We start from the raw sequence: 19,067 nt of genomic DNA, 5'->3' as shown, positions 1-19,067 counted from the left end.
AGCCCTCCAGCTCCTGACCACTGAGCCGTCCCTCCAGCTCCTGACCACTGAGCCAGCCCTCCAGCCCTATGTTTTATTTAAACAGCATTAAGTCCTCAGCACTTCCCCGCTGTGATGAACTGTGAACGAAAACACTTCCTGTCCTCTCAAAGTATTCTTTTCACATTTTTGCCACAGCTACAAGAAAAGTAACCAAGACACATAGGTTGCTTTTTTTTAATCTCCTTGATGGTGCTCTTTGATGTATCAAGATTTTTTAACTTGATAAAGCTCAACTTGCTTGCTTTGCTTATGCTTTTAGTGTCACATCTAAGGATCTGCTGCCAAATCTCAGGAGATGAATATTTATAGCTGGTCTCTTTTAAGAGTTTTATGTTTGGTGCTCTTACATTGAACTCTCTGATCCACCTTGAATTATTTTTGTGTATCATGTAAGGTAAAGATCCAGTTCCCTTCTTTTTAGGTGAGCATCCAGTTGTCTCATCGTCTGTTGAAAGGACATTTTCCCCTCACTTAACCATCCTGCCATCCTTGTTAAAAATGAAATGACGGGGCCGGAGCAATGGTTCAGCTAAGAGCACTGGCTGCTCTCCCACAGGACCCTACATCAGTTACCAGTTCATAACACCTATAACTCTAACTTCAGGAGATGCGACACCCTCTTCTGACCTCTCTGGGTATCTGCACACACGTAGCATATACCTGCACAAATACTCAGACGTATAAAAAACAAAATTGACCACGCATGGATAGGTTTCTCTCTGGATAATTTTTTCCATTGTAGTCTTGTTGTGCTTTTTCCCTCCCTCCCTCCTTCTTTTGTTAATGCTGTTTACTGCTAAACCGTAAACTTTTATCTACATCCACCACCATGGTCTTCCTCCCAAAGGGTTTGGCTCCACAAACTCAACTTTTCCATGCTAAACAAATGGAAAGGTTAATGTTTCCTTTTTATATTAGAACATGTTCATTTGGGTCACTGAAATGAAAAGGTATTTATTAGATGCCCTACTTTTCTGTTACTTTGTTAAAACACTGACCAAAACCAATTTGGGGATTAAAGTATTTCAGCTTACAGACTATGTCCAAGGAAGTCAGGGCAGGAACTCAAGGCAGGAGCTGATGCAGAGGCCATGGAGGGGAGCTGCTCACTGGCTTGTTCTCCGTGGCTTGCTCAGCCTGCTTTCCTATACAACCCAGGACCACCTTCCCAGGGATGGCATTGCCACAGTGGGATGGGCCCTCCCACATCAAACATTGATCAAGAAGATACCCCACAGACATGCTTACAAGCAAGGCAATTTGATGGAGGCGATTCCTTAATCGGAGCTTTTTTTCTCAGGTAACTATAGCTGGTTTCAAGCTGACAAAATTAACCATACACTGGACCCAATTTTGAATGAAAACTAATTTATAATATACAAATTATAAATTCATAGAAACTAAAATCTTCCTGGTCAAAAGATTAAAAAAGTCTTTTACCTGTATCGCAAAAGTACCAACTCCACCTGATGCACCCAAGATTAAAGTGCTGCAATAGAAAAGGAAAGAGAACCTGTGAGAATCTTGGGCAGACATACCTGATGAGAACTTTTACAGAGGAACTGCCCAGTGACAAACAATCCACAAAGCAAATAGTTATTCACCATCCCAAGACTGAATCACACAGATTTCAGCAAGAAGCTGCAGATACTTAAAATGAGACATTTTACAAACCGTTCACTGAAAACACAAAGCATTAGCATACTAACGGTTCATCTAGCTGGTAGTCTGGGTGGTGCTTTCTAACTCTGCTTTGTTTCTCCTGCTAAAGTCACTACCCTTCCCCTGGAAGGAGGGAACTTGAGGTGTTCGGTACCGCAGCTCGCAGAAAGTCACATTCCTGACCACATTCCCGCTAAGGTGTAAGAAGCAATTGTGTTCAGGCATGTCCTGCTAAACTGTCACAGAAGGGCCTCGCATCTGCAATGTGACTTCCTGTGGAAGCGGACACCTGTGTCCTGCCAGCACAAGCACCCAAACCCGGGCTCTTACCACACCTACTCAGGGTCCTCCTGCCACTTGGGACAGGGACCAGGCCTAGAGAGTGGAGTAGAGGTAGGAAGAAAGGGTGCAGGAGAGCCTGAGCCTCTAAACACAATGCAAGGCCAAGTGTGCACAGGAACAGACAGACCATCCATTCCCTAAGAAGTCTGTGATCTGAAAGAGAATCAGTGGTCAAAACGCATCAGGCAGGCAAGGCGGGTTAGTGAGTAAAGCTGCTTGGTGGGAAAACCTGACCACCGGAGTTCAATCAACTGGCACCCACAGGGGAAGGGAAGAACAGATTCAAGTAGTCCTCTGACTCCATACATGTGCTATGGTGCATGTATGAACACACAGAGATACACACACACACACACACACACACACAAAGAATTTTAAAAATTTTTGAAAGAATCACCGCTTTGCATACTTTTACATACTTTTATTCTGGAATTAATTGCCTTCCTGGACTGCACGGTTTCAAATACCTAGAAAAGTGTACTGAACGGCAGTTTGGTGCTCTGTTACCAACAGAGGTGGAGGGGCATTGCACGTTTGTCTGCTCTCTGGTGCTATGTTAACTACTATGGGAGATGTTCCATGAAAATGTTCTGAGTGCACACAGAGAAACAGCCTTCTGAGACTAAGTGCTGGGAGTGCCGGCTGCTTGTCTGCCACTCTCATTATGGAACTGCTACTTATGGCCCTTGTCTTCACTACCAGACAGTATAGAATTTCACCACCTACTGCTACCTGGTGCACTGAACCTCAGAGCACACACTGTCTATAATCTTAACCCTGGTTTCATTTTTCCTGTCCCTTACTCAAATCACAAAGGCTGATTATTATCCTCTGTTAAATGTTAAAAGTTATTACTATAATTTCCAAGCCAGCTGCTCCTTTTGAAATACCATTAAATATAATTAAAAGAAGTCTCCTTGCAAATCATGCTCCTCTATGGGAGTTTTCATCTCACCACACTATCAATAGTGAAGAAAAGAAGAAACTCTGGAGCTTCTCACTCCTCCAAACTTCAATCTCATGATTCAAAGCCTTAGAGCTCCTAAGTGGGAGAGGGGGTGGCACACCTAGAACCCAGCAGTCCGAGAGGCTGAGGCAGGTAAACCACAAGCCCAAGGCCAGCCTGGGCAGCCCAGAGAGACCCTGTCTCAACCAAACTATGTAAACAAAGCAAACCTGTCACATAGATCATCTACCAATTCATTCACTCACACAATATTTACCCTGACTTTCTGCTCATTATCTAAATTAGTGAAATTCTCCTTCAAGAAACTTCAAGTTTCTCTTTTAATCTATATTAAGACAGAGAAAAGAACAGGTCTGAGGCCTGGTAGTTTTTGAGTCAGGCGGCCATTTGTCTAAGAAAATGCCTTTCTGGTCGCCTAAGGATACTTTCCTAGGGAAGCTGCAGACCAGCGGTCATTATTCTTAGGACACTGTGGCGTTACCCTGTGCCTGGTGGCTTGTCTGCCTTTAGTTTTCTTTTGAATAAGGGGATGGGGACAAAGAGAGTTCATACATGGGGATAGAGACACTCTGGGCACATCACAGGCTTACAGCCTCTTGTCTCTGTTCAGTGCAGCACCTACTTCTGCTCTGCAGGCACTGAAGGGACAGACCTCCTATCACACCCTGCGCTGGCCTGGTCGGGGATGACTCCATCTCACCCCACCACTGTATCTTAAGCACTGCAGTAGCTGCTGCCACCGGAAGACAGGGGTTCATTTCTAGGGGGCTGGAGACATGGCTGCTCTTCCAGAGGACTGGGGTTCAAATTCTAGCATCTACATGGCAGTTCATAACCGTCTGCAACGCCAGTCCCAGAGGGTCTGACACCTTCACACAGACAGACACCTTCACACAGACATACATGCAGGCAAAATTCCAATGCATGTAAAAGAAAAATAATCATTAAAAAAAATTTAAAGACTTCTAGTTTCTACCTGAGAGGATTAAAAGGATACCAAATATAATGGCTGCCTGAGGACTCAACTGTCAGACACATCTCTGATTCCTTCCTGTCATCTTGTCTCTTCCCCATAACCCTTAATCCAAAGCAGCTTCACTTCCTAAATAAGAGCAAAATTATCTCACAAAAGTAGGGCTTGAGAACCAAGTTAATCAACTAGTGTCAGTTCCCATTGCTGCCACCTGAGGGGGCCCTCAAAGAGCAAAAGGCCAAGGAGCAGGCTCAAGAAGTGCTGGAGACAGTTGGGACACACAATTTTCTAGCTGTGCAAACTTTAGTTTTGCGTAGGGTCAAGCAGGGTCTATCCTTTTTCAAATAAAGTAAATATACCAAAAGCACAGCAGGAAAAATGAATTCTAAAGCCAGCAATAAGCTGAGTGTTCCTGTGGCTAACCAACCTCTGTAGTCTGTAAAGTATCTCTAAGCCTAAGGCAGTGTGGCAGCCGCCTCCCTCACAACAGCACCCAGGTGATGTTCCCGGAGCATTTCCTGACCTTGTTTGCTGTGATGGTCACACTACACATCAAATTCAACCAAAGCTGAAACCTGCTGTTTGTTGGTTTATGTCAGTGCTTCTCAACCCTCCTAACGCTGTGACCCTCTAACACAGTTGACGTTGTGGGGACCCCCAAATATAAAATTATTTTCATTGCTATTTCATAACTAATTTTGCTACTGTAATGGCATGTGATGTAAGTATTTTTGGAGATAGAGGTTTCTCAAAGGGGTAGAGTGACCCGTAGGTTGAGAACCACTGGTTTATGTAGAAATAGCCCATGAAATATTACACTTGCAAGAGCACTTTAATTCAAAATTGTCTAGGCTTTTAGTACATGCCACTCACTTCCTAGTCCACACAGCTTACTCTGAAGATTCTGAGGACTGTACTAGTCACAGATCTAGAAAACATGGGAAAGTCGGAATAATTATTAGAATGCTATGCATTCTTCTTTGTTGTTGAGACAGGGTACTAGGTAGCCCAGGTTGGCCTCACACTGGCTGAGCAGCTGAGGGTGGCCTTGAACTCCAGATCCTCCTATCTCATCCTCCAGAGTGTTGGGATTACAGGCATGTGCCACCACACTTGCTTTCTTAATCTCTAAACTCTAACTTGCTGTCATTTCTGCCCAAGGTCTAAAGTCTCTCTAAGCAAGCATGAAGACACTAATGTCATGGTGCTTTCTCTGGAGACATGACTCAACTGCTAATACTCGCTGCTCTTCCAGAGGACCTGAGTTCAGTTCCCAGCACCCATGCCAGTTGGCTTTCAACCGCTCAGCTCTAGGGGTTCAGACTTCTGGACTCCACAGGTACCCTCACTCATGTGGTACACCCTCACACAGACACAGACACACACAACCAAATCCAAACCATAGGGGAAGCAGACGGAGGGACCAACCCTCAAGTTTCAGTTCTGTCTTGGCCTACAGAAAGCTGGGCTGTAAATGCACAGATCTAAGCTCTGCCTCATTTTATTCTCAAAAGGAAACACGAAGGCTCAGATTCATGATGCAAAGGGGGGAGCAGAGGTGTAGTCTGGGATAGTGAAAATAACTGGTAATTCCAATGCAATTTCATCTTTTGCTTCTTCCTTTCCAACCCATATGTAACTGGCTTCTCTGACTCCCCATAAGATTAAGGACCCTCTATTAGATCCTAAGGGCTAAGAAACAAAGTGTTGGAGGAGGCTGCTTGTTTGTCCTGGCCGCCCAGAACCAAAATAATCACACAGAAACTGTATTAATTAAATCACTGCTTGGCCCATTAGCTCTAGCTTCTTATTGGCTAACTCTTACATCTTAATTTAACCCATCTCGAGATTAATCTGTGTATGGCCACGTGGCTGTGGCTTACTGGCTAAAGTTCTGGCGTCTGTCTCCAGTGGGGGCTACATGGCTTCTCTCTAACTCTGCCTTTATTTCTTCCAGCACTCAGTTTAGTTTTCCCCACCTACCTCTACTCCACCTTATCAGGCCAAGCCAGTTTTTATTGACCAATCTTATTCACCGCATACAGAGGGGAATCCCACATACAAAGATGATATTAAATCTGACTACATTTTCTACAGGTAAAAACAACGACCTTTAAGAAATAGGGATGGTGCTGATGATGAACCACACTTCAATTTCACGGGGTACATTTAAATGTGGGAGTGGGGAGACAGGTGAAACTGCAGCCGAATTACCCTAGCACAATGCACTGCCTACTTAATGTTCTCAGTCTCCCTGCTAGAGTAAATGAGAAACTTTGAATGAGAGATACTACAGTTATAAAACAAACTAAGCAAATGTGACCAACACAGCCTGGATTTGTTTTCTTCTCTTTTACGTCTCTATAGTTCAAACTGACATTTCCTAGTTTACAGGACAGTTCATGTTGAATTAGACATTTGAAATGTAAATAGATTTTCCCATGAAAACAAAGCTAATTGTATACATTGTGGAAATGGCGGTAACTGTTTCTAACCCATAACGAATGAAGAACTTCAGACACAGGCTAACAATACTTCTATTGCCTATGATTATTTAGAATTTTGCTTAAACCTTGGATGGATCTTTTAAGTGGACAGGCCCTGGGAACAGGCTCGAATCACTAGCTCCTTGAGTCATACACAGAAACAGACTGAAGGAAGGAAGCTGACGGACACGACGATGAGGAGTGTGTTCAAAGCGGGCTGCCACAGTCGAAGCCCCGGCCCTTTACTCACACAGGAGCCTGGCAGCAGAACTGCACAGGCATGCAGCTTTTGTGCAATGCAATAAAACTAACACGTGCCAATCACAATCAGTTAGGATGGAGATCTCTTCCCACCACTCCACTTCCTCCTTCGTGATCACCATTCCCGCCACCCCAACCTAGATTCCATGGGAAACTGACTTGGACCCAGTGCTCTCCCCCATCACGGTTTCACATCTGAGGTTCTAGTTACCCTCCCAACTGTGGCCCCAAAGTAGAAAATTCAAAATTATAGAAATAAGTAATTCCCAAAGTTTTAAATAACTTTTACTAGAGCATACTGATAGACTTGTTCTATTTTAATCTGTGGATTCAGAATCCATTGGGGAATTTATGTCTTCATGGATAAGAGGAACTGTTATACATTTGCTTTGGATTTAATGGAAAACACTGTATGTGGTTCCTAGTCATTTCTGCATAGTAGTAAGTTCTTGCTAGCTGCTCTGGTTTAATAACGCCTTCCAAGCCAGGAATAATAGGCAATAGGCCTGCAAACCCAACGCACATGAAAAGCCCTGGTGTCAATTACTGAGGCTCTTTAATGCATTTCACTCTAGCTAGTTCTCAGAGGGCTACATCAATTAACAAATCCAATCTAATATCACATTTAATGGCTTGGGGATAGCGAGATGGATCACTGGGTTAAGGCACTTGCCACTGAGTTTGTTACCCAGAACCTATGGGGTAGAGAAAACTAATTTCCACCTCCATATACATGTGGTATACACATACTCTTGCACAAAAAGTAAATTAAATAAATGTAATTTAAATTCTGCTTAAATTTTAAAAATATATAATGGCCTTAAATTTATTTATCTCACTTCTCAAAGTTCTTCTCACAACTTGGGATCTTACATTCAGACATTCAGAGGGAACAGTAAAGAGACCACAAATAACATGTGGCCACTTGGTGGGCAACAGCAGAGAGTAGAGCCCAGGGCTCCAATTCCCCAGTACCAGGTTTTTTCAGGCAGTAACAGTGAACCCTGTAGTTACCCATAAGTCAACAGCACACTGGGCATTCACGGTGATCAATCTAAGGAAACACAGTTCAAGTTCTGTACCCACATTGTTTTTTACAGTACATGAAAACATACTCAGGGAGACCCAGACCTGAAAGAACAAGGTCTGTAGCCATACCATGCACCAGCCACATAGGCACAGTGAGCCCAGGGTCTTTAGGGGACCAAAACAATAAAGCCTCCAATAAGGGTATAAAAATCTGGATGATCTCTGCAGGTTATTAAGGAAGGAAGTCTGTGGTCAAATCTATTCAACTTAAACTATGTTTGACCAAAATGGCAACTTCAATAAAGATAACACATGAAAGCTTAAAAAGCAAGGTTAGCCTTTAGAATAAATATTTGCCTTTAATTCTGAGATAAATGGCAGTACTCCATCAGAAAAACAGTCTTTGAAATGCTTTCAGAAACAAAGCCTAAACCTCTACAAATTAAATTCTCTATTGCCCACACATTAAGTTTAAAATGTAATATTTTATAATGGGAAAGCAGAATGACATGGACTTTATTTGTAATAAAAAATAAAAGAACTGTGGGGCTGGTAAGATGGGTAGTGGATAAAGTCACCTACCACCAAGACTGACGGCCTGAGCTCCATTCCTGGGCCCACATGATAGAAGGAGGGAACCAATGCCTGCAGTACGTCCTCTGATAATGCACACCATCTCCACCACATACACAAGCAAATGTAATCATTTTAAAAGAACTGTGCTATTTGATTCTGGTATCTGCTGAGGAATAATCCTGCACACTATGAAAATGTGTTGCTCTCATTGTTAATAAATAAACTGATTGGCCAGTAGCCAGGCAGGAAGCATAGGCAGAACAACCACACTAAGGATGCTGGGATGAAGAAGGCTGAGTCAGAGGAGTCACCAGGTAGAGAAAGACAAGTAGTATACACAAAATGGAACAGAAGTAAAAGCCACGTGGCAGAATGTAGATTAATAGAAATGGGTTAATTTAAGTTATAAGAGCTAGTTAATAATAAGCCTGAGCTATAGGTCGAGCATTTGTAATTAGTATCAAGCCTCTGTGTGGTTATTTTGGAGGTAGTGGTCAGGGCAGGAAAACTCCACCTACAGGTATCACCTGCAACTCTCCCTTCCTTTCAGTCACCAACTAACTGGTTCAGAGCACCTACTTTTCTACCAAAAAAATAAAAATAAAATAAAATAAAGAATTCCACTGTCAATTTTCTTTGTAAAAGAATGCTTCTTACATTTATTTATTTCTTGAGGGAGGAAAGTGTTCGCCTTTTACCACATGGGCCCCAGGGGTGAACTAAGGTTGTCAGGCTCAAGGGCAAGCACCTTTATCCACTGAGCCTTCTTACCAGGCCCTATGTCAGCTTCCTAAACTACAAAGTACATTGTAATGTCCTTGTTAATAGCAGAAGCCACCATTTATTGAGTGCCACCAGTTTTACATGCTTTATTTCATTTACTCTTCAAAACAAAACTCGGAGAAATCAATTGAACAGGTCCCCAGCTATGGGTAGCAGAATCAGAACATGAAGGAAAAGATGGCAGCCCTCCCCCCCCCAACAGTGTACTTCAGAGCCACTGTGGTTATCTGTACTACACACGCTTACAACACACATAACTATGATCAAGTTTATAATAAAGAATTTGTAATTTATAAACAACAATCTAACAATATACTGTAACAGAAGTCACATGAATGTGAGGTTTCCCTTGTGCTTCTAAATGTCTACTCTCCTGAGCTCGTCCTCTCAGATCATGGGAAACTACAGAAGGTGAACACACAGATGATGAGCACAAATGAACCGAGACACTGGCACTGTACAGTGCTGACCTAAACAAGCACATATTCCAGTCACTGGAGCACCAGAACTCCCTCCAAGATGCACATGCTGAGCCCAAGAGAACTCAAGAGTATTCAACAGCATTCGTAGCCCCATTAAAATACACAAACCAGTGAGCAAGTCCTGGTCTGGAGAAAGCACAGCTCTCAGCTTGGCACATCCCTTACAGAAAGCAGGAGGTTCACACCCTTCCTAGAAGCCTCACAAAATCTGGCTCTTGTTAGAGGCTCACAGAAAAATTTTTGCCCCAGGACTCAAGAGATGGCTCAGCTGTTAAGATCCCTTTGTGCTCTTGCAGAGGATAGAGAGTCCTTTTAGTGCACACACTTCGTGGCTCACAACCACCTGTAACGCCAGTACCAGGAGATCTGATACTTTCTTCTGGCCAAGGTACTGATGTGCATGTGGTGCACATAACCTCACATAGGCACCCAGGCGCGCACACACACACACACACACACACACACGCACGCACGCACGCACGGACGCACGCAAATACATGTACAGAAAAAAGTTTAAATGCCCTAATATAGGAGACTCAAACTCCTAGATAGCTCAGCTATATATCTTTTAAAATCCCCCATTTGATTCAGCTAACAATCCACAGACTGAGGCTTTAAAGGAAAATGTGTCAAATGTTAGCATAACTGGTCACACAGCTAACGGTGATCTATCTCAACACTAACAGATCTGCTGTGAAGGACTAGAAGAAAGAAAAGGGAGCTTCAGCTGTCACCATCACTTACCGTTTTCCCATGCAATTCTTGGCATTCAGGCCACCAACCTTGTTTATGGCAGACCAGGCTGTGAGAGCCACATACGGCAAAGAGGCAGCCTGAGTATGAGTGAGTGATTTGGGCTTGTGCGAGACCTACAGCGAAAGACAATGGTAAAAACTAAGCAGGAACTTACACGCCTATATACACAGCTAAGCACTTACCATCACAGGAAAATAGGAATTTTCACAGAGAAATTTACAAACTACTCCTGGGTTCAGTGTTTACTGCACACCCTACTCCAAAGCTGGCCTGAGAATAGTCTCCAAACAGCTCTTTGCCTGTATCAAGAGGCTCAGTGATGTTTTGCAGACTACATTATTAGATATACTACTTTACTGCCTATTTAAAAAAAGACCATATATAATAATCCCAAGTATTAGACATACTACTTGACTGTTTATTTAAAAAGAGCATATATAATGATCGTGCTAGTCCTAACTATACTCAGAGATAAATTCAAATAAGCCTCAAACCCTGATAAACACATTTTAATTTGTTTTTGATACCAATTGCTTCCTTAATTCTGTTTTCTAAAATGTAATTTTTCTAGAATTTTTTATATCCTAATAATTCCCAGTGCCCAGTAATTCTAATTCCTCCTCCAGGCTCCCTCTGTTAATCCTTTTCCTCTATTAACTGTTAGATCCCCTGACTATATTTGATACCTCCATGCCTCTCCCATACTGGGTAGAGCAAAGAACACTGTAGGTTCTAAACCTCAGCCCAAGTCTCTGCTCTTCGGGTATAGACAACTGCTCAGCAGACAACACTAATAAGTAACACCGAATAGTTTTAACTCTTTCAAAGTCTCCTGGTCTTTATTTTAGCTCTCTCAACATTGCCTGTAAAACACGAAACTAATCTGAAGACATCACTAACTTTCGAGACGCCTACCAGTCTTCCTTACAGTTAAGCATTTCAGCAGAGGCGCGCATGAGTTACCTCATTCCCACTGACCACGACAAATTCTGACAAAGTGCCTTGTTTCCAAGGAGGAACTGCAGCCCAGACCTGAAATGCAGATGTGCAGCTTTATTAGAACAGCCATGTCTGACCCATACTAAGCATAAAGGTATCCCCTAAGACACGGCTACCCAAATCGGGAGGAAGCTCCAGTGCAAAAAGCTAAGTTTCACACAACACCAATTCATTGCTGAGTATGATTCTGGATTTATCAACTCAAACTACACTGGACATACAAACTAATATACTTGGTGCATTCTGCTAGAGTCTGCTGGAGAACTACGACTTACTAGCTGTGGCTTTCAACTTTTATTTACTTATATATATTTTTGAGACAGGATCTCATCAGGTAGCACAGGATGACCTCAAACTTTTAATCTTCTCATCTCTGTTATGTGATATTTTCATAGTGTTCTGACAAATAAAGCTTGTTTGGAGTCAGAGTAGGGAGCCGGCACTAGCTGACCATAGAGGTTTGGAGGACTGTAGAGAGAGGAGACAGGAAGTGATAAGGTGGGGCTGAGAGAGGATCTGGGCTGTTTTGGACAGATTTGAACGGAAGAGATAGGAAGCAACTGGCAGCTGCTCCTGGCTCTCTGATCATTCAGGTTTTTAGCCCAATATTTGATTCCCAATTTTTTTATTAATAAAGATTAATTAGAGTAACGCTTCACATCTCAGACTCCTTAGTGCTGGGATTACGGAAAAACCACACTATTCCCAGCTGCCTGTGGGCCACTTTATAGCTGGGCTTCCTCAACTGCAAACTGGCTGGTTGTACTGACTAACAAGGATTCTTCTCTGTGAACAGAAACCAGAACATGCTATTATTATGAGTTCACTACTAACTCTTGGCATAAACATCCAAAGTGACAAGTGACAGATTATATCAAACTTTAGCTATTTCAAAACCAGCTAACCAATAAGGCAGAAGCTGTCATTTAAAGACTCAAGCAAAATGAATCGTCCTAATCCTACGATGTGGGATTCCCCTCTGTATGCTCTGAATATGTTTTATTGTCATTGGTTAATAAAGAAGCTGCTTTGGCCTATAGCAGGGCACAATATAGGCAGGCAGGGAAACTAAATTGAATGTAGGTAGAAGAAGGCGGAGTCAGGCAGATGCCATGCAGCTGAGGAAGGAGAAAGATGCCAGTACCTTACCGGTAAACCATGAGCCTCTTGTTAAAATATAAAATAATAGAAATGGGTTAATTTAAGATATAAAAGTTAGCTAGGAATACACTTGGGGCATTGGTCAAACAGTGTGGCAATTAATATAGTTTTTTTGTGTGATTATTTAGGTCTGGGTGGCTGGGAACGAGAGTGCAAACTCTGTTTACAATCCTACATGTTTTAAAGTCTTACAATTCTTAAGAATTTAGAAATTTAGAAAATTCAAGTATAAGCTGAGCATGTGGCTCATGCCTGTAATGGTAACACTAAGGAGGCCAAAGTATTACCACAAATTCAAGATAAGCCTGAGCTATATAGTGTATTCCAAGCAGCAAGACCCTGTCTCACAAAAAAAAAAAAAAAAAAAAAAAAAAGGAACAACCAAACCAAGAAACAGGTGCCCTGCCCAAGGCACATAAGGAAAAGAAAAATGGTCTTGTAGTCAATTTAAAGAAAGGAAGTAGGATAGCCCAGTAACACACACCTGCAATCCCAATTCTTAGGAGGTGGAGAAGGATTAGAAGCACAAAGTCATCCTCAGCTACAAACCAAATCCGAGACCCAGCTATACTAAATCTAAAATAATTTTAAAAATTAAAAAAATAGATTGGTAATTGTATATTTTAAAGAAGAATAACCAGTAAGAGAGCCAGGCAGGGTGGCATGTGCCAGTAAACCTAGCATTTGGGAGGTCGACACAGCAGAATCATATGTTCAAAAGCACCCTGTGGTGGTCTGAAGGAGAATGGTCCCCGCAGGCTCATGTATTTGAGTGCTTAGTTGAACTGTTTGGGGAGGATTAGGAGGTGTGGCCTTGATAGAAAAGGTGTGTCACTGGGGATGGGCTTTAAGGGTTAAAATCCCATCTAGGCCCAGTGCCTCTTGGATCAGGATGTAAGCTTTCAGCTCCTTCCCCAGCATGCCTACCTGTGTGCCACCATGATCCCACCGTGATGATAACAGACCAACCCTCTACAACTGTAAGCCAGCCCCAATTCAATGCTTCCTTTTACCAGAGTTACCTTGGTCGTGGTGTCTCTTCACAGCAATAGAACAGTGACTAAGACACTTACAATGAATGTGTCTGGGTTACGTGAAAACAAGATGAGACAAGGGGAAGGGAAGTAAAGGGAGGGGAGGGAAGGAGAGGGAGGGAGGGAGGGGAAGGAGAGGGAGGGAGGGAGGGGAAGGAGAGGGAGGCGAGACAATGAGGAGGATTAACTCACCTCATCTCCAGGCTGGAAATACTTTACATCAAGCCCACACTCCATCACCACACCAGACACATCCCGACCCAGAGTCAGAGGAAACTCTTCTCCTGTGGTTCTTATATGCAAAGGATCACGCTTCATATTTAAGGCCGTCGCTCCATAACCACCTACGAAACACAATTGCCCTGCTTCTTAAAGGAAAAGGTCAGAGTGACTTTAAAATACTATAGCACACAGTCAGATCAATGTCATATGCTCAAACGGAGACTCTAACCCAACCAGTTTTACAGTTTTGCCACCACACAGTAATGTGTAAAAACAACTGAGTATTGCTCCTTTCAAAGAAAATTACTTAGAAAGCTGCAATCGTTAAAACCACAATTACTCAAAGTCCTTTGAAACTCAGACTGCAAAACTGCCTTCTGAATCCTCTTTTATATAATTGCTCTTTGAAGATGGTATCTCTATTAATTTACTCATTTGCAAACTTTTTAAGTATTTAGACAAAATTTGCTGTGTAGCCCAGGCTAGCCTTAAACTCCTAACCCTCTTATCTCAGTGAAAATGCTGGGACTATAGAGATGTGCCACCACACTTGAATTTTTTTACGAGCAAAGACATTTAGTACTAAGTTTGGTAAAGAAGACAAATGTTCAGGCTGTTAAAGAATTCATACATATTAAAGTGCCTGATACTAGCACTCAATTATGGGTTTAAGAGGTCTAGTCTCCATTTCCTAAAAATCTATCTAGAATAATGATTTTGAGTAAGTGCAAAGAATTTTAGTGGAAAAGAGCCACTGAGCTACATTTGATGTGTCTGATCAGGCCAACTGCATTATACCTGCGGGGTAGGGTGCATTGGTTTGGGGATTTTTTTTTCTTTGTTTGTTTTTTAAACAGAGTCCCACTGTGTAGCCTTGGTTGACCTGGACTTGCTATGCAGACCAAGCTGGCCTCACAGAGATCCATTTGCTTCTGCCTCCCCAGTAACAGGACTAAAGAAAGATGTGTGGTACTACACGCGACTCATACCATTTTCTTTTAAGGATAGTTACACAGAAAACAGGTAAGTAAAGTTGAAACCATTCTTTTAGTTCAAATAAATTAACTGCTCTATCTGCAATAATAATCCAAAGTAATAAATGGGCCTAGATACTTCAGAAGAGTTCTGAAAGTCAAGGGAAGGCCTTTGAAAATATTTAATGCTGTTTTCAAATAAGATTAAAAGCAGGTAAGGACTCTAAACAAAACACAGTGGCAGAAAAAGAAGTAATAATAATCACAAAGTTATATGCTGTGTGAATGATCCACTATAAAAGAAAAGAGAAATGCAGGAGAGAACAGATACCCCAGAGTAAGTGAGGGAGGATGCGATCAAGAAGACCAGCGGAAGGTTGGCCTTAGGTGGGCAGTGACAATCTAGCAGCAAAGTGAAGAGTAGATAAGCAGAGATGCTGACAGGTGGTAGTCTGCAGAGTTGTTTTTTAAAGAAAAAAAAAATCAAGGCACTTGGGAGGAAATGAAAGTTGGGATAGCCCCAGAAAAAATATACCAACATTCCACATTTGCCATCTGGCCAGCTAGAACTGCACTCCACAGAAAATGCCGACAGTGCACATAACACTCACCAAGGGCATTTTTCCTGTCTTATATTTATTTCCCCTCTGCTAAGACATAGCAGTGTACTTCCTGAAACCCTTTGTGGCTTGAGAACATAAGTGTACATTTTGCCTTGGCACAATTTAGTTGTAAAGCTGCAAAACGGTTTCAGCCCTTTCTGAGGGTCCAAGCCATCAGTTCAGATTGTTTTCAACCATTTTCTTAATAACCCTAATATGTTAATATGCCCAACCCTAATATACCAAGAGTAGCCAGGTCCAGCTAACCTCATCTTACCAGAATGCAGCCAGCTTGTAGTAAGAAATGGAAACTGTTTGGGGACAATATGGGGTTTAAGCTTGTCATCCCAGCTGCAGGTGGTAGCACACACACCTGGATCTGGAACACAAGCAAGAGGGGCAGTAGTTCAAGCTTTTCCTCAGACACACAGAGCCTGCAGCCAGCCCAGTCCAGCCCACAAGAGTCTCTTAAGAAAGACAAGAGTACCTCCCACTAACACAGGCTTGACTTGACCAGAGTTGGGCTAATTTAGAAAATCCCCAAGACGTCATCAATTTCAGTTCTTTTTATTCCATCTAAACAAATCAAACTTTGTTGTATTTGCTGTTGGCTATACTACTTTAAAATTATTCCTAAACCAGGCAGTGGTGGCACACACCTTAATATCAGCACTTAGGAGGCAGAGGCAGGCAGATCTCTGTGAGTTCGAGGGCAGCCTGGTCTACAAGGCCTAGTTCCAGGACAGGCTCCAAAGCTACAGAGAAACCCTGTCTTGAAAAAGCCAATAAATAAATAAATAAGTCATTGTTTTAGCCATATCTATGATTTATTGTTTTATGTCAAACAGCAGTGACCATTAAAAAAAAAACAGCCTTTATCTGTCAAAATAGATGTGTGTCTTGTTTTCTTCTCAAGGGAAATAATTAATTTTCTAATCAAATATTACCTAAAGCCACCATATAACACTTTCTCAAAAAGCATCCATGGGCTGGGAGATAACTTGCAAATAGTATTACCCAGTCAAGTTATAAGATACTAATCATCTCAAAAATACTCTATAAAAGTAAGATGTGCTATGTTATTATATGCAACAACAGCCTAGAAAGATCTGAACACAGCCATTATATTGAAATGAAACTGTACACAGCACACATTGTGTACTTATAAAACAAAACTGCCTTCAAGTCTAATGAAAAAATAAATTAAAAATTTAAAATGAAGTAAAATATCATATCCAACTAGGAATCACAATTATTACATCAGCACAAAACTAGAGGGAGAGAGCTATAACTCATCCCCCAACACTGAAGAAAAAGTTAAACATAGACAATTGCAAAAGGTATTTTTAATTGCATCTATTATTATTATTATTATTATTTTGGTTTTGGGAGACAAAGAATGGCTCAGTCCAAGATGGCCTTGAACTCCTGTCTCTACTTAATAGTTTGTTGACTTTTTGTTTGTGTGTTTGCTGTAAAACCTTGGCCAACCTCAGACTTCCGACTAGCAGAGAATGACCTTGACCTTCTGGTCCTCCAGCCGCGGCCAGTAAGCACAGCCCGACCCAGCTTAAGAAAGGGCTCTACACAGGGCAGGCAGGTGCTCTTGTCAACTCTTGTCCCAGTTTCAGGAGTTTTCCAGTTACAAACATTTTAAGACTCCAAACCTTTCTCCAAATCTCTTCCTCTAAGGAAAAGCTACTAGTAGTTATTCTGTGGGTAAAGGAAACAAAAAGTAATTCTGGAATAGTTTACTCAAATATCCACAGTATTGCCAAGATAAAATGTAGTTCTCGTTGTTGGCTGTTGCTGTTAATGCTGGTGATCTTGCCCAGGGACGCACCACACAAAAGAATTACTACTGAGCTCTACCTCTGATCCTGATAAAAATCTGATGGAGACGTGTTTAACTCTTTTCTTATTAAATATTTGAAATTTAGTGTCTTTTGCATAAACAGCTCTTATACCCCAGTAACCTCTTTGGAGGTAAATCTGGTGCTTTATCAACTACTGCCTATGTGAGCAGTTCACATATGGAACTGTCTCTCAGTCATTTCATACTTTACTCCTATTTTAATCCTGTATTTACTGTATTTTAAAATAAAAATGTTTAGCATTTGTTCAAGTTTCTGATTAGATGATTATAGCTCCTATAAAAGCCCAGTACTTTTTAGACACAAATGAGACTTGAAGCCAAATTTAAGAATTGCTACTCTATCGCATCATTTCTGGCAAAAAAGTAAAGTTGGTTTTAACATTTTCTTCTATTTTTAACTTAATCTGTAAGCAGATAATGCACACATCTTTGCGTAACCGAGAAATTAAGTTAGCCTCACAGTACGCCATATCTGAGAGCTGCTTCTGGGGCCTTGAAGACAAATGAAGACCCCCCACACAAACCCTTCTGAACCCAGGGTTACACATGGCAGCTCCCTTAAAGACTGGGAGGTTATGTGTCTGGGAATCAAGACTGACATCAGTCATCTTAAAACATGTTCATCTCCAGAAGACGCAGACTGAGCGCCCACAAGCAAGACTGACAATATTTTTGCCAAATTTTTCCAGAGTTAAAGTAATTCATAAATACAAACCAATCCGTTCATTATTATAATAGAACCAGAGTACAGGCTATAAGAAATGCTCTCTCCAAACTTTTCAACGTAGCCCAGCAAGAGAAAGCAGGCTGATATTATCCCAATTTCAACAGGTGTAAAACAAGAAAACCCATCTTAGTTACAGAGGGCAAAATGCAATATGAGAAATGAGAACACGGGGCCCATATCCTGGACTCCTTTTCTGTTGCTTGGTTCCCTAGGCCTGAAACAGAAGCTGTGAATAACTGGAGAGCAAGGAGGATACAGGAATTATATAAACCCAAACTCTGAACCAATGGGGAAACATAGCCAAACTCTGAAACCTATGCCTGACCCTAAGATTACCACCCAGTAAGTTAACTTCAGGTACCACGTCTCAGTCCCAATTCACAATAGAAAGGAAGCAAATACACTTAATAAAAGATTAAAGTGTTCCTTAGCTATTGTGGTTTCAAATTTTTGGAACTACTTACAGGGATGTTATCAAAAGACCTACCCGACTCTGGAGGGCTCTACCTGTATGGCACTTTCCACCAAGCCTGATGGCTGGAGTCTAATCCCCGGGGACCAAACGGTGGAAGGAACCCACTTCCACCTGTTGTCCTTTGACCTCCACTTGAGCACTGTCCCACGAACCCAAACACAAAATAAATAAATGTAGCAATGATAAACCTAAATGATTCCTTTATGCCAATACTTGCCATCCCAGGACCGGAGGGCAGGGCAAGCAGAGCTGCCCGAGTGGAGACTGCAGAGTACAATGAGTTGAAGGCCAGCATGAACTAGATAGTAAGTTCGTCTTAGAAACAAACAAAACCACACAAACAAAACACCTGCACGTCTAATGAAATTTGGATTAAAAAAAAAAAAGACTGGACAACTTACTTCTCATATTAACATCTATAGGATTTACACTGGCAGCATGGACTTTGATAATGACTTCGTTTGGATAGTGTATGATAGGTAACATCATGTCCTGTGTGAACCGAAGAACGTCATTCTTTCCATATTTATCTATCACCCACGCGGGCATAACAGTGCTTCTCACAGGCGTAGTACTAATCTCTCTAAATGGCCTCTTTGGGATAACTTTGCTTCTCCAGTAGCAGGCGGCGGCGGCAC

General features: G+C 41.9%; 1 protein-coding gene across 1 annotated transcript in view; it reads right to left on the bottom strand.

Annotated features, from left to right (window-relative positions):
• The window catches only part of Rtn4ip1 (reticulon 4 interacting protein 1), a 43,727-nt gene that overhangs the window by 24,048 nt on the left and 612 nt on the right, over positions 1 to 19,067 (bottom strand). Inside the window, exons 2-6 of the mRNA XM_005363589.3 lie at positions 18,831 to 19,067; positions 13,746 to 13,897; positions 11,323 to 11,391; positions 10,348 to 10,472; positions 1,483 to 1,531 (exon numbers count right to left, since the gene is read on the bottom strand). Coding sequence (XP_005363646.2) covers positions 1,483 to 1,531; positions 10,348 to 10,472; positions 11,323 to 11,391; positions 13,746 to 13,897; positions 18,831 to 19,067 — 632 coding nt within the window. The remainder of the gene's footprint in view (positions 1 to 1,482; positions 1,532 to 10,347; positions 10,473 to 11,322; positions 11,392 to 13,745; positions 13,898 to 18,830) is intronic.

This window comes from Microtus ochrogaster, linkage group LG9 (genome assembly GCF_000317375.1).
Source record: "Microtus ochrogaster isolate Prairie Vole_2 linkage group LG9, MicOch1.0, whole genome shotgun sequence".
In the NCBI taxonomy this organism is placed as follows: Eukaryota; Metazoa; Chordata; class Mammalia; order Rodentia; family Cricetidae; genus Microtus; species Microtus ochrogaster.
Note: the sequence above shows the minus strand (reverse complement) of the source record. Positions and strands in the feature narration are given on the sequence as shown.